General features: G+C 41.4%; 1 protein-coding gene across 7 annotated transcripts in view; it reads left to right on the top strand.

Moving 5' to 3' along the window:
- Positions 1 to 4,795: 4,795 nt before the first annotated feature.
- The window catches only part of LOC100380420 (ubiquitination factor E4B, UFD2 homolog (S. cerevisiae)), a 93,670-nt gene continuing 83,193 nt past the window's right edge, over positions 4,796 to 15,272 (top strand). For 4 of the 7 annotated variants that reach the window (XM_014135593.2, XM_014135591.2, XM_014135590.2 and 1 more), the window contains exons 1-3: positions 4,796 to 5,104; positions 6,024 to 6,231; positions 9,570 to 9,699. In XM_014135593.2, coding sequence (XP_013991068.1) covers positions 5,084 to 5,104; positions 6,024 to 6,231; positions 9,570 to 9,699 — 359 coding nt within the window. In that variant the 5' untranslated portion in view covers positions 4,796 to 5,083. Of the gene's footprint in view, positions 5,105 to 5,508; positions 5,529 to 6,023; positions 6,232 to 9,569; positions 9,700 to 12,628; positions 12,648 to 15,272 lie in introns of those variants that run through there. The other 3 variants (NM_001173704.1, XM_014135592.2, XM_045692216.1) reach the window with 3 other exon arrangements.

Here is a 15,272-nt window from a genome sequence, read left to right as displayed (position 1 = left end):
ACTGTGATGTTCACACCTATGATTCGTTCAAATTTGGATCTGGTCCGCACCCACCAAATGTGTACTTGTTTGAGGGCAGAGCTCATTAGCATAATACCCAGCATGCTTGGCAAGTGTGTATTTTTCAACATTTACATTTTGTTCATTCAGCAGACGCTCTTATCGAGAGTGACTTACAGTCAGTGCATTCAACTAAGTTAGATAAACAACAACATATCAGTCAAATCACAAAAATAATTCTGTATCCGTTACTCAGAATGTTATTGAAGTCGAAGTGGCCTGTTGGTCTCCTCTACATATTGTATTCATTTAAACATAATTGCTGCTGGTTTTAAAGCTTTAGTAAAGTGGTTTTGCTAAATGGGAGCAATAATACATATTTTGTTGTAATTTTACATTTAAGTCATTTAGCAGACGCTCTTATCCAGAGCGACTTACAAATTGGTGCATTCACCTTATGAGCCCTGTTCTGTGAGCTCGTAGTGAGTCGTCGAGCCACGGAGCAGGAGGGGAGGACCGAGCCGGCCTGGAGGATAGGGGACAGAGAAAATCAAAGGATGCAGAAAGGGAGGAGAGGAGGGTTGAGGAGGCAGAATCAAGGGATAGGTTGGAGAAGGTTTGAGCAGAGGGAAGAGATGATAGGATGGAAGAGGAGAGAGTAGCGGGAGAGAGAGAGAGCGAAGGTTGGGACGGCGCAATACCATCCGAGTAGGGGCAGAGTGAGAAGTGTTGGATGAGAGCAAGAGGGAAAAGGATTCAAGGTAGTGGTCGGAGATTGAGGGTAGTTGCAATGAGATTAGTGGAAGAACAGCATCTAGTAAAGATGAGGTCAAGCGTATTGCCTGCCTTGTGAGTAGGGGGGGAAGGTGAGAGGGTGAGGTCAAAAGAGGAGAGGAGTGGAAAGGAGGCAGAGAGGAATGAGTCAAAGGTAGACATGGGGAGGTTAAAGTCACCCAGAACTGTGAGAGGTGAGCCATCCTCAGGAAAGAAACTTATCAAGGCGTCAAGCTCATTGATGAACTCTCCAAGGGAACCTGGAGAGCGATAAATGATAAGGATGTTAAGCTTGAAAGGGCTGGTAACTGTGACAGCATGGAATTCAAATGAGGAGATAGACAGATGGAGAAAGGGAGAATGTCCACTTGGGAGAGATGAGGATTCCAGTGCCACCACCCCGCTGGCTCGATGCTCTAGGGGTATGCAAGAACACGTGGGCAGACGAAAAGAGAGCAGTAGGAGTAGCAGTGTTATCTGTGGTAATCCATGTTTCCGTCAGCGCCAGGAAGTCTAGGGACTGGAGGGTAGCATAGGCTGAGATGAACTCAGCCTTGTTGGCTGCAGACCGGCAGTTCCAGAGGCTGCCGGAGACCTGGAACTCCACGTGGGTCGTGCGCGCTGGGACCACCAGGTTAGAGTGGCAGCGGCCACGCGGTGTGAAGCGTTTGTATGGCCTGTGCAGAGGGGAGAGAACAGGGATAGACAGACACATAGTTGACAAGCTACAGAAGTGTTGTTTCTTGTATTATTGTCTCTTTAGAGAACTGTTTCACTTTGATATCCTTTTTCTTCTGTCCTGATTTTCTCTTTTCTTCTGTTAACTAGATATTCTTATATTTTCAGTTGGCTCTTCTATCCAGTTAATTTATAATATAGCTGTTGAAATTCAGCCATAGAATTAATTACAGAAAAATACATTATTTACCTTTCATTCAGCACCTAAACTGTCAACATCTTTGTCTAAAATATGTATTTTTATAATGCACTTAAAATACTCACTCTTTCGACTGCATTGTGAGCATGAGCTCATGTGTAGCCTATGATCAATAGTGTTGAATAGCAGCAGCCAAAGGTTGGTGTCTATAGCCCTGTTAATATCTGGTTCTAATTTACATCCTTTGTCCTGATCTTATCCACATTCTGATTGTGCCCACATTTTTAGACAGGTGTAGACAGTCAAAATACACATTTGATTGTGATCAGATCATCCTGCTACCTCCGGAGGTCATCAGAATCGCATCGTGTGTAGACGGTGACTTCTGGCAGGGATGGGCAACTCCAGTCCTCGGAGGCTGGGGTGCTGACACACTTTTTACCCATCCCTAGCAAACACAGCTGGTTAAACTAATTGTATTCTGAACTGAAGATCATGATTAGTTGATTATTGGAGTCAGGTGTGTTAGCTGGGACTGAGGCAAAAGTATGACACTAATCAGGCCCCCGTGGACTGGAGTTGCCCATTCCTGAATTATGTCATCAATATGTCTTAAAATAAATAAGTATTATTTTGAAAGAATCGCTGTTTAATATTTTGCATACATGGAGGGACCAGGAAATCTGCTCACAATGCGGACACAGTGGATGGATATGAGACGCATTTTAATACCATGTGTAGACGCATTTCTGAGAATGTGGGCACAATCAGAATATGGACAAGATCAGGACAAATGGGTTTTGGAGTGCCAGGTATAAATGAATCTACCTTACAATAAATAAATATTATTTTGAAAGAATAACTGATGTAATTTGCATACAGGAAGGGACTAGGAAATCTGCTCACAATGCGGACACAGTGGATGGATGAGACACATTTTAATACCGTGTTGTAACGGTTTTGACTTGGTTATAATTTATAGGGGTGCCAGGTAGGTTGTGCCTACCAGAGAAAATATTAGTTTCTCCTTTTAGTTTGATAGGGAATGAGTCCCATCTGGTCCGTCAAGTCTACACCAATACAAAGGACTCATGTAAATGTCAGGATGGAAATACACTTTTCATGAACCCTTAAAACATTGGAAAGAACTTACAAAACAACGTATTCTTTTGCGTGGATGTAGTAACATAAATGATCACACACACACAACAATGAGCTTTAAACAACTCTGGTTCCGCCAGAAATGTCCTGTACCTCGGGCCTAAAAAGAGTCCAGCCCGGTAAACAAGTTCAGGGAACTCAAGTGACCTTAGTCACGCAATGGTTGTCCGTTCATACAGTGTAGCGTAAACCCAGTGTCAATCATACAATGAAAATAACAAATATTTTAGTACACATTTCAATAAATCCTCAACTAACTACATAAATCATCACGGTATACATCACACCCAAACAAATGAAATACCGTATACAAAAAAGGTTGTAGTCAGTCGGTCAGTCAGAGAAGCCAATCCGCCGACAGATCTCCAGCGGAGAAAGGCCACGAAAACCAACGGGGGTGTAGTCCACGGATGCAAAGAGTGGATCCGATCCTGGGTAGATTTTCTATTAGGCTACACAAAGCACACTTTTACAGCAACACAACAAACGGAAGAGAGCCGCTTCAGAACGGAGGGTTTAACACATCCTCATTCACGTTTCCATCACAACTCCACTTTTGCGCAGCTGATGCTGGCTATTTAATTGGGAATTAAAGGGGAAGCGCCCTATTGGAAGGAGAAGCACTAATTAATTGAGAATTAAAGGGAAAGCGCCCTATTGGAAGGAGAAGCACTGAGACGGTTCAGAAACATTCAGGGCCGTCACAGTGTGTAGACGCATTTCTGAGAATGTGGGCCCAATCAGAATGTAGACAAGATCAGGAAAAAAGACCCATGTCAGCACCAGGTATAAACAGGGTTTATGTTTGAGTGTAGACATTTGAGTCGTTTGACATTTGAGTGTATGCATTCTCTGAAAATGTTCTTCCTGCAGGTGATCAGTGCTACCTGTAGCAGACTGGTCTGGGCTATCACTTTTGTCTCAAACCACTGACCATGACCAGGATGGATGAGAATATGGTAGTGAAAGTGGACTGCCAGGACTGGTTGTTGTATTAGCAGCAGTCATTTATTTAGTTTATTTGGACAGGGACAATATTCAACAAAAACATACATTTTTGAAGTGAAAAGTGATGAGTTGCACCAGTTAGCTAACAGCTCATTCACATCTGCAGTCATCTTAGATTTGGCAATACAAGGCCTGCGTTAATTACCAGTAATTATATAGTATATTAGTTTGTAGATCATGAGGGGCACGCACAGTTTGTAGAGCATGAGGGGCACGCATAGCCTGTATCCCTACCTGCCTCTATCCCACTTTATTTGAATCCCAAAACAGGGCAGGATGTCAAGATTAGAGGAAGATTACTTTATTTTCCAATGTAACACAAATGGAAACTTGTGTTGTGCTTTGTCCCATCCCCTCCGGAAAAAAATGCATAGGCCTTACACAGAGGTTGAAGCAAAGGCACACATGGAGAAATTTTAGAGGTGAACTGAAGCTCCTTAGGGATTCGAACCGGCGACCTGAATTGCTGACCCGCCTCTCTAACCTCTAGGCTACCAGTCGCCCAAATACAATTTGCAAAATATAATTCAACCCCCATAATTACACAGTTTTCACAATTCAGTGTGACAGTGATTATTCAGTGTGACCAAAGATTATTTATTATATTGACAAGATAGTCGAGTAACCACTCTAACAATAAAAAACATGTCCTCAAAGATAGAAGGCAAGCGGGAGGAGGCGAGATCAGGTGGGACCGTTCTTGCCAATGAGCGGGGAGATTCTCACAGTGAAGAACAGGCACAACTCCGATACGAAATCGTTTTTTTATGTTGCCGAAATGCCACGTGCGTTCACTTATATCAGTGCATTCATAACAACCTAAACATTATGAAACTTCTATTCGATCAAATAAGCCTCACGTAGAAAATGTGAAGTAAACAAATGTGTTGATCAAATTTGACACTCATTGATTCCTCACTTCGTGGTCTTATTTTAGTGGACTTCTTTTGGGCGGAGTACACCCTCTTGCTTTGCCTCTTCCTCTGTGTTGAGTCCCCAGTCATGTGACACCTGATAAAAATGGCCACCTTCGTGTTTTGATTAATAATACTTTTATGTTTGTTTCATTCTTCGTAGAATTTGAATAGATAACACACATTTTGTAGGAAACTCTTTCCCCCCCTTTAACTTTATGACAATCAATACAAACTGCTTTTTGTTATACGAGTTAGACTATGCACATTTGTGTATCTTAAACAGAAAGCTAGCTAGTTTGCTGGCACAATAGGTAAGCTAAAGCTAGCTGAAAGTAAAGGAAAAACGATGGAGTTGAGTGCCGACGAGGTAAGGTAACGTCTAAATGTTGGTAAAACTACAATTAGTTTGATACAATATGTGTCAACTAAAGTTACTGCTTGTGGTCGTGATTATCTGTGCAAGTCCATGTCGTTATCTTTTCAAAGCCTAACGTTAGCTAACTAGCTGATATTAGCTTGGCTAACTAGCTGAGTTTGTAACGTTACGCATTAAGGAGCCGCAGATGTAATTGTTAGCTAACGACACGCATCTTCGTATGACACGAGACTTTTCGATAATAATAAGGGTTTGGATACCTTGACGTCTATTAATGGGACATACCATCGTAATACTGGATATTTAGCTAGTTAGCCCACCTAATCTAGCTAGCTAATATATTAACTAACAGTAACAAACACAGAAGGCCACCATGTGCAACCCAATCAAGCCAGTTCAGCTGCGTGCCGATTAGGTATCTAACTAGTTCTGTAACTAACTAGATGCCATTTTATTCTTCCAACAGTTGTTGTAGACCAACGATACCAAAATAAATGTTATCGTCAATATCAGTGGTGGCTAGATTTATATGACCGTTTTACCTGCTAGCCGGTGTCATAGCCAGTTAGCTGCTCGCTAGCCAACGTTCTTGTTTGCTGTAATGGTAACGTTAGTTAAGATAAGTTAGCATAAACCGTATTCATTTCAATCTAGCTGGCTAGCTAGTTATGTACGATCTAAAAACGTCAATATTACAATTCCCTATCTAGCTAGCTATTCGTTAGTATTAATACTGTAACGTTACCCATGATTTTAATCCACATGTTTTATGTATACTAAATATCTATATGGGATTTTTTTTGAAACCATAATGATTAAATCAGTGTGCGTGTAGCTCATATCTGGTCTGTTATACCGGTAGATAGTTAACGATTATTCAGTCTAACTAACTTTCTTCTGTTCATTGCAGATCCGCAGGAGGAGACTGGCCAGACTGGCAGGAGGACAAACATCCCAGCCCAGCACTCCCCTGACATCCCCACAGAGAGAGACCCCCCCTGGGCCCCTTCCTGAGACCTCAGGGGCCACACCCCAGCCCTTTCCACCAGCTGCCTCACACACACTGGGACTCAATGTCCAGAGTGTCACCCCCGCCACCTCTCCTATGGGCGCCTCTGGTATGAGCACATCTTAGACAGAGTATGTTTAACGGGATAGTGTGAGATTTGGGCAATTATGCCTTTTTTCTACTTACCCAGAGTCCAATGTTTTTTTTTTAAATTATTGAACTTTTATTTAGAAGAGGGGTCACCATTGAGACCAGGGTCTCATTCTCAAGGGAGCTCTGTGAACACACAATTCAACATCAATGCAATAAATACAAAATATGACTCAACAACTATTACATCCCTCAAAATGTATCTAAACTGTCCAATGGAGACCAGCAAGTTCAGCTTTAAGGTGGCCTGAAGGCTATTCCACGAGCTGGTGGCATGAAAACTAAAAGCATTTCCCCCCCCAGCTCAGTGGAGATCCGTGGTACCGCTAGAACCAGCCAGTCCAGAGAGCGGGTCTGAAAAGAACTGCATTATATACCAAAAAGTATCCAATGCTGGGCCATTCTGTTAGTCAGAGACTCCAAGCCAATAGAACTAGATAAAATGCAGTGATGTGTATGAAAATTGTCCCCAGTGATAAAACGCAATGCTGAGTAATAGATTGAGTCTTAAACGGAGGCTGCCGCATGCATGTAGATTATATCACCATAATGAAGTGCTGGGGGGAGGTGTTGCTTGAACAATCTTCCTTCTACTTTTCAAAGTGAGGCTGGTTTCATTTATTGAAATAGGATTTATCTTAATTCTGCCCCCCCCCCCTCCTGTTTTTCAGTGTGTTTTAGAAGAGCTTATCGTAAATCAGAATACCCAAGTATTAATAATGGGGATATTGCTCAATTTGGTCACCTTTTAATGTGCAAATGCGTATGTCCTCGGGATTGAATTGAGTCTATGTTAAAGGTAATGAATGGCATGCTGTACTGAGGAGGCACAGGAGTAAATAACTATCAGCCGCGTAGAGATGAATGTTACAGGTTTTAACAGAGACCAATATTATTTATATAAATAGTGAAGAGAACAGGGCCCAAAATCGACCCCAGCGGCACACCTTTCATAATATTGAGGAAACTGTCCGTTAGTTCTTGAACCAATTGCAAGATGCCTGATCTAGGCCCATTTCAGATAAGTAAGGCCAACTGTATCAAACTCCTTCAACAGGTCAATAAATAAGGCAGCACAATGTTCTTTATGGTCTAAACAATATAGCACATCCAAGACAAGTGTAGCCGCTGAAGCGGTAAGAATTGTATGAGTTATAGTTCTAAGCTGAGAGTTGGCCAGGCACTCAAACATTTTGGCATGGCAAGATTGCTTGTAAATTGGACAGTAGTTATTCAAGTCGGAAGGATCGCCGCCTTTGTGTAGAGGGAGGACTTGTGCCGTTTTCCAGATCTTAGGGATAACCCCAGAAACACTTGTCATGCACCCATGGATACCATTTGTTTGTCTCTGCGTTTAGCTTGAAGGAAGTTGGACGTCGTTTCATGAGCCATTGCTAACTATCTAGTTGTTCCCACACAAGTTCCTTCAAACTGCACTCAGAGACATAAAGATGTTATCCATGAGTTCATCTGACTCTGGGAAGTAGAAAAAGGGCCTCATTACCAGGACAGCGCTATCCCTTTTAAAGACGTCTACAATTGATCAAAACATTCAGCAAAGCTTCAGTCTTTTGGCTGAATTTCTATAGTGCATTATTTAGCTAGCTTTCACACAATCTCCTACATTGGAAGCCAAACAAGTTTTGTCAGACTGCTATTTCTTGGTATAAAGGCATTGGTGTATGCTAAATAGTGAATGAAATGGACAGCACACATGAGGCTAAACTTCAATAAAATTCCTTTATTTGCCCTATATGGATGTTTCAGCTTTCTACATGCAGATAATGCCTGTGTTTTTGTTGTCAGCCATAATTAGGAAAATAGGTCAAGTTCACAGATGTCACTGGCTAGTAAAAATCACCACTTAGGACAAAATACTTCACTTCTTCTTAGCCGTGTTGTATTGAGTGAACATGCTTATATACAAATGTGTACTTTCCACTAGTGTTATACTGGTACCACAGTAAAATCACGGTACCAAAACAACATGATACTTTTAATACCAACATTTTAGAACACCGTTGTACCGTTTCATATGATACTATCCATTTTGTTTTCTTTTTTTTCTGCCCTACAAAACTGCCCTAGTCAGTTTTGTTCATAAATTCAGTTGAATTGAAGCAACAGCCACGAGTCTCTTGAATGTGCCGGTCCAATAATATCCACTTCAATTTCATGCGCATATCACATGTGGCAGCTGTAATCAACCAGCTGCATCCACTACCCAGCTTCACTCACCTGCTTCTCTCCGTCTGCTCTTCCTGCGCATATATTTCTTCATCAGTTTTTATAATACAATTTAGCCATACTGGCGGGCAGGTATGCAGACCCTGATGAGCCTTCTATTGTTAGATTTGTACATTTGTTACATTGGAGCAGAGCAAGCGAAGTTGATACATTGTATAATTTCATCGCCTGTTATAACCAGTCTGAGTAGACTTTGTAACTAGGGAAATGGAGCAAAGGCATGCTTGCAGCTTTACAGCAAAAACAGCTTGTCTCTAGCTTAAACATAAAAAAAATTACTCATTACTGGAGAGCTTTTTTCTTTCTATTGTTATTTGTACCCATTTTATATAATTTCACAAAACAAGTCGTTGACCTTTAAAAAAAAAAATAATAATCCCGGTTTGATAACAAACGTTGTTCAGTCATGTTACCTAACTAGCTAACAACCTGTTAACTTGACCGTAGGCTAGGCTTGGGCAGTATCCAGATTGTCATACCATTCCAGCGACTGGGAGACTAGTCAGGATCGAGGGAAAGATGAACAGCGCAAAGTACAGCGATATCCTTGATCATAAACCTGCTCCAGAGCTCTCAGGACCTCCGACTGGGGCAAAAGTTCACCTTTCAACAGGACAGTGACCCTAAGCACACAGCCAAGACAACACTGGAGTGGCTTCAGGACAAGTCTCTGAATGTCCTTGAGTGGCCCAGCCAGACCCCTGACTTGAACCCGATCGAACACCTCTGGAGAGACCTGAAAATAGCTGTGAAGCGACACTCCCCATCCAACCTGACAGAGCTTGAGAGGATCTGCAGAGAAGAATGGGAGAAACTCCCCAAATACAGGTGTGCTAAGGTTGTAGGGTCACACCCAAGAAGACTCGAGGCTGTAATCCCTGTCAAAGGTGCTTCAACAAAGGACTGAGTGAAGGGTCTGAATGCACTGTGGTGTGCTACTTTTGACCACGGCCTATATTATACAGGGAATTGGGTGCCATTTGAAAAAAATGAAAAATAATGTTCTCATTCTGTTGCCCTTGCTTATTTGTTTTTTTCTTCCTGTCTCAGGTGTGGCGTACTGCAGTCAGAGCAGCGAGGGTGTGAGCTCCCTCTCCAGCTCTCCCTCCAACAGCCTGGAGACCCAGAGTCTGTCCAGATCTCAGAGCATGGACATCGACACTGCCTCCTGTGAAAAGAGGTGAGCAACTCGGATCGGTCTTTTCAAAACCGACCCTTATCCCCTTTACTGCCATGCCGTTCTGTTCTGAGTGGATTAGGTAGGATGTGGAAGCAATATAGAGACTCAAAAAGATATCATGCTATTGCCAATCATACAGAAAGTGTGAGGGATCAACATCCACCTCTAATGTTTGAAATGTTTTTTTTTTAGTCACACTGCATACTTCATGGCTTTGATACCAATGAATTGTACAAACGTTGTTGAATTCTCAATAATCACATTTTCTATGGATATACAAAAAACATGCACCTACACTGGCACCGCATCTTCGGGATAATGCGCGCAAGAAGCCGGGTGAGAGGGATTACAGCTGGTAAGGGCAGACGGGAAAATACTGACAATAGAATGTAACAGACCTAAAATACATCAAAAACACAATCTCTCACGTGAATACAGAGTTCTAACTGAATTATGTGATGTCACAAATACGTCCAGAAATGCCCCAGAGATTGACACTGTGCTTGTTTGTTATTCAAGATCATTGATTAACAGTGGATGAATTTGAACTGCTTTTTCCATCAGAAAATGCAGACATTTGATGTGTCACTGAAACGTGGGCCCACGAAAATATCCCAGATGAATCTCTTTTCATACAAGACTGTCAGCTGTCTGTCCTAAATGACTCCCCAGCTCAGTTTCAACTCTGGTAGTGGGAGTACTCTGCAATCCACCATGGGCAAGTAAGAAAACACTATAGCAGAACACTGGATTATCTCATCAACACTGTTGATGTGATCAGGATGTCCTATCCCCAAATGGGTCTCATCCTGTGTGGAGACTTTAATCAGCGAGGTGCAGAGGAAAAAAGGACATCTGGTAACCCAGAACAGAAAGGAGGCCTTTGCATGATGTATTTCCAGTACTGACTGGTCTGCCATATGAGGTGTGGAGAGCATCGATGCAAAGGTGGAGACGTTCGACTCCTGCATTCAGACTGCACTTGACGTATGCATGCCAATAACAAAACAACAACCTTAGACGAGCCCAGGATGACTGAATTTATTCATTCAGTCATCCTGGGCTGCCATCAGGAAAAGACAAGCTTTTCAAAAGCTAAAAAGGGGTTTTAAGATCTCCATTAAATATAGTTAAAATGCCAATGTCAGAGGATCTGAGGGACAAACTGGGTACATAACTCAAAAGCATGTCTGACATGTTTTGTAGTGAATCTTATGTTGATAATGTAAAACATATTACTGGTCTGTGGTGTGTAATGAGGAACAACCAGATGCTGCGCTTGACACATTTTATGAAATTGATTAACCATGCACCCATTAAGAAAATGACTGTTAAAACCCCTTGGATTAATGAGGAATTTAACAATTGTATGGTTGAGAGGAATGAAGCAAAATATATGGCAAATAAGTCTGGCAGCACAACCCATTGGCAAACGTATTGCAAATTGAGAAATCATGTGTCTAAAATAAATATAAATGACTATACTATGAAACAAAAATAAATCCTTTAAAGAATGATAGCAACAAGCTTTGGAGCGAGCACCTTTTTAAATGGCATTTTGGGGAAAAAACACAAACTTTGCTCCATTCATTGAATCAGATTGCTCATTCATCACACAACCCACGGATATTGCCAACTACTTTAATTATATATTTTCTTCATTAGCAAACTTAGGAATGACATGCCAGGAACACATGCTGACACTACACATCCAAGTAGAGGACAAGCCTACTCATTCCAGGGCTTTTCTTTATTTTTACTATGTTCTACATTGTAGAATAATAGTGAAGACATCAACTATGAAATAACACATATATGGAATCATGTAGTAACCAAAAAAGTGTTCATCAAATCAAAATATATTTGAGATTCTTCAACGTAGTCACCCTTTGCCTTGATAACAGCTTTGCGCACTCTTGGCATTCTCTCAACCAGCTTCATGAGGAATGCATTTCAATTAACAGGTGTGCCTTGTTAAAAGTACATTTTGTGCAACTTCTTTCCTTAATGCATTTGTGTCAAGGTAGCGGTTGTATGCAGAAGATAGCCCTATTTGGTAAAATACCAAGAACAGGTCAAATAAGCTACGAGAAACGATAGTCCATTACTTTAAGACATGAAGGTCAGTCAATACGGAACATATCAACAACTTTGAAAGTTTCTTCAAGTGCAGTCGCAAAAACCATCAAGCGCTATGATGAAACTGGCTCTCATGAGGACCGCCACAGGAAAGGAAGACCCAGAGTTACCTCTGCTGCAGAGGATAAGTTCATTAGTTACCAGCCTCAGAAATTCCAGCCCAAATAAATGCTTCACAGTAACAGACACATCTCTACATCAACTGTTCAGAGGAGGCTGGTGAATCAGGCCTTCATGGTCAAATTGCTGCAAAGAAACCACTACTAAAGGACACCAATAATAAGAGACTTGCTTGGGCTAAGAAAGAGGAGCACTGCACATTAAACCGATAGAAATCTGTAATTTGGTCTGAGTCCAAATTTGAGATTTTTGATTCTAACCGCCATGTCTTTGAGATGCAGAGTAGGTGAACGGATGATCTCTGCATGTGTGGTTCCCATCATGGAGGAGGTGTGATGGTGTGGGGGAGCTTTGCTGGTGACACTGTCTGATTTTAGAATTCAAGGCACACTTAACCAGCATGGCTACCACAGCATTCCGCAGCGATACGCCATTCCATCTGGTTTGCACTTAGTCCCACTATCGTTTTGTTTTTAAACAGGACAATGACCCAACACACCTCCAGCCTGTGTAAGGGCTATTTGACCAAGAAGGAGAGTGATGGAGTGCTGCATCAGATGACCTGGCCTCCACAATCACTCAACCTCAACCCAATTGAGATGAGATGGACCGTAGATTGAAGGAAAAGCAGCCAACAAGTGCTCAGCATATGTGGGAACTCCTTCAAGACTTTTGGAAAAGCATTCCAGGTGAAGCTGCTTGAGAGAATGCCAAGAGTGTGCAAAGCTGCAATGGCGAAGGGTGGCTGCTTTGAAGAATATAAAATATATATTTTGATGTAACACTTTTTTGTTGTTGTTGCTTAATACATGATTTCGTATGTGTTATTTCATAGTTGTGATGTCTTCACTATTATTCTACAATGTAGGATATAAAGAGTAGGTGTGTCAATTTGACTGGTACTGTTAATCTGACCAAATTAGGAAAGACGAGCATTGTACTTTTGAATTCTGTAAAGTGAGTGTGGAAGAGGTGAAACTATTATTGTCTATCAACAATGACAAGCCACTGGGGTCTGACAATCTGGATGGAAAATTACTGAGGATAATGGTGAACGGTATTGCCGCTCCTATTTGCCATATCTTCAATTTAAGCCTACTAGAGAGCGTGTGCCCTCAGGCCTGGAGGGAAGCTAAAGTCTTTCCGCTACCCAAGAATAGTAAAGCCCCCTCTACTGGCTCAAATAGCCGACCAATCAGCCTGTTACCACCCTTAGTAAACTTCCGGAAGAAATAGTTTCACCAGATACGATACTATTTTTGGAGTAAACAAATTGACAAGACTTTCAGCACGTTTGTAGAGGACATTCAGCAAGCACAGCACTTACACAAATGACTGCTTGGCTGAGAGAAATGTTTAACATTGGGGGGGCTGTTTTGTTAGACTTTGTTTTATATGTAATGTAAGTTACTTAATGTGTTTGCATCCCAGGAAGAGTAGCTGCTAATCGCGATCCCTAATAAGTACACATCTATTGGGGTGTACAATCGTGGATTGCTTTAAAAACAAAATATAAAAAAAAACTCACAGGCAGCCAGTGCAGAGACTTTAAAAACGGTGTAATGTGTGCGGTCGGGTCAAAGTTATTATCCGTGTTGCAGCATTCTGTATGTTTTGCAGTTGACCAATGGCTTTCTTCAGTAGACCAGACAGAAGAGCATTACAGTAGTCAAGTCTGCTTGTAATAAAAGCATGGATGAGTCTTTCAGCCTAAGATAGAAACGGCCGCACTTTGGCAATGTTCCTCAGGTGTTAAAAGGCTATTTTGTTCACATTCCTGTGTGACGATTCTTTCTCTGTCCTTTGGCTCCAATAATAAGTACCTTGGTCTTGTCTTGATTTAGCTGGAGGAAGTTGTGTGCCATTCAAGTATTTAAATCATTAATAGTCTTATTTGTGGAGCTAAAATCCTCTGACACAAATGCAAAGTTGTGTATAATTTGCGTAACAGTGAAACTCAATGCCGTGCTTTCTGCTAATGCTGCCAATGAACCGTACCGAACCATGTGGAACGCCATGTGATATGTATTTTCTGAGTTATGTACACCAAGGGTGGAAAAACTCTTGACCGGTTAAATAGGTCCTAAACCAATTTAGAACTGGACTGGAGAAGTCAACCCACCTCTCCAGTCTGTCCAGAAGGACATCATGGTCAACAGTGTTGAATGCAGCACTTAACTCCAAGAGTACAAGGACAGACAGCTGTTTGGCATCTGTTGGCTCTAAGGTCATTTACAACTTTAACGAAGGCTCTCTGTGCTGTGGTGGGCACAAAAAACAGATTTGGATATTTAAAAAAAATAATACATTTGGCTGTTTGAAAAATTATGGGGAAATTGGTTATCTTAAGAATGGAAGGTTGGAGATTGGCCGACACTTGCTAAGAGCTGAATAATCAATTTACTTTTTTTCAGAAGGGGTTTCACCATAGCAGTTTAGTGCAGTGGGGAAAGTGCCTGTGAGCAGGGAGTGATTAACAATAGCTTGTAATTCTTCAGATATGCAATTTAAAGCTGTTCTGAAGGTGGTGGTGATAGGGTAGAAGGCTTAAGTTGTGATATCACTTTCCTGAGCATGTTTCAAACAGGGAAAGTAACTCCATAGTGTCTTTGCGTGGTAGGCTAGGTCACATGACATCAAACTTCTCATCAGGTCTTGTTTGACTGGTACCCAGCCTAATGTTTTATCTTATCTCTGAAATATGCAGCAAACTCATCACATTTAGATGTGGAGTAAAGTTCACATAGGTTTGTGGGGGTAGGATTTCAGGCCATCTATGGTTGAATAGTGCTCTCAAATGATTCAGATTTATTAATGATCAAGTTAGAAAAATGTGCCCATCTGGCATTTCTAATTGCCTTATATATGCCAAGTTGCCTTGCTCAGAATATCGTAATGGACCTGCAACTTTGACGTTCTGCCTTTCTGCAATTCTTTTTTAGTTGATTTTGTTTCCTCACTAATTTGATTTGATCATAGTTCTCAAGGACAATGGGCAATAGTTCTGAGAAATCAGTTAAGTGAGGCAGTGCTTTGGTGTCCTATACAGGGCTCACTGTTTGGATGTGTCCTTTATCAACCTTACTGGAGCTATAGCGTCAATGGTTGCCCTTAATTTGTTATTGAAGTTATCAACTAAATCATCACGAGGAAGGCAGAACAGGTGATGGTGTATTATTCATACACCAAAAAAATTTAAAACTAAAAAAAATCTTTAGGTACTTCAGAGGTAAGGTAGCGTTTCTATATCATTTGTTCAGTATTACCTTGGGCTATGGGCAACAATGTAGTAAATACAGCGTGGTGATCAGATA

Source organism: Salmo salar, chromosome ssa13 (assembly GCF_905237065.1).
Source record: "Salmo salar chromosome ssa13, Ssal_v3.1, whole genome shotgun sequence".
Taxonomy (NCBI): Eukaryota; Metazoa; Chordata; class Actinopteri; order Salmoniformes; family Salmonidae; genus Salmo; species Salmo salar.
This window is presented reverse-complemented; position numbering and strand designations above follow the sequence as displayed.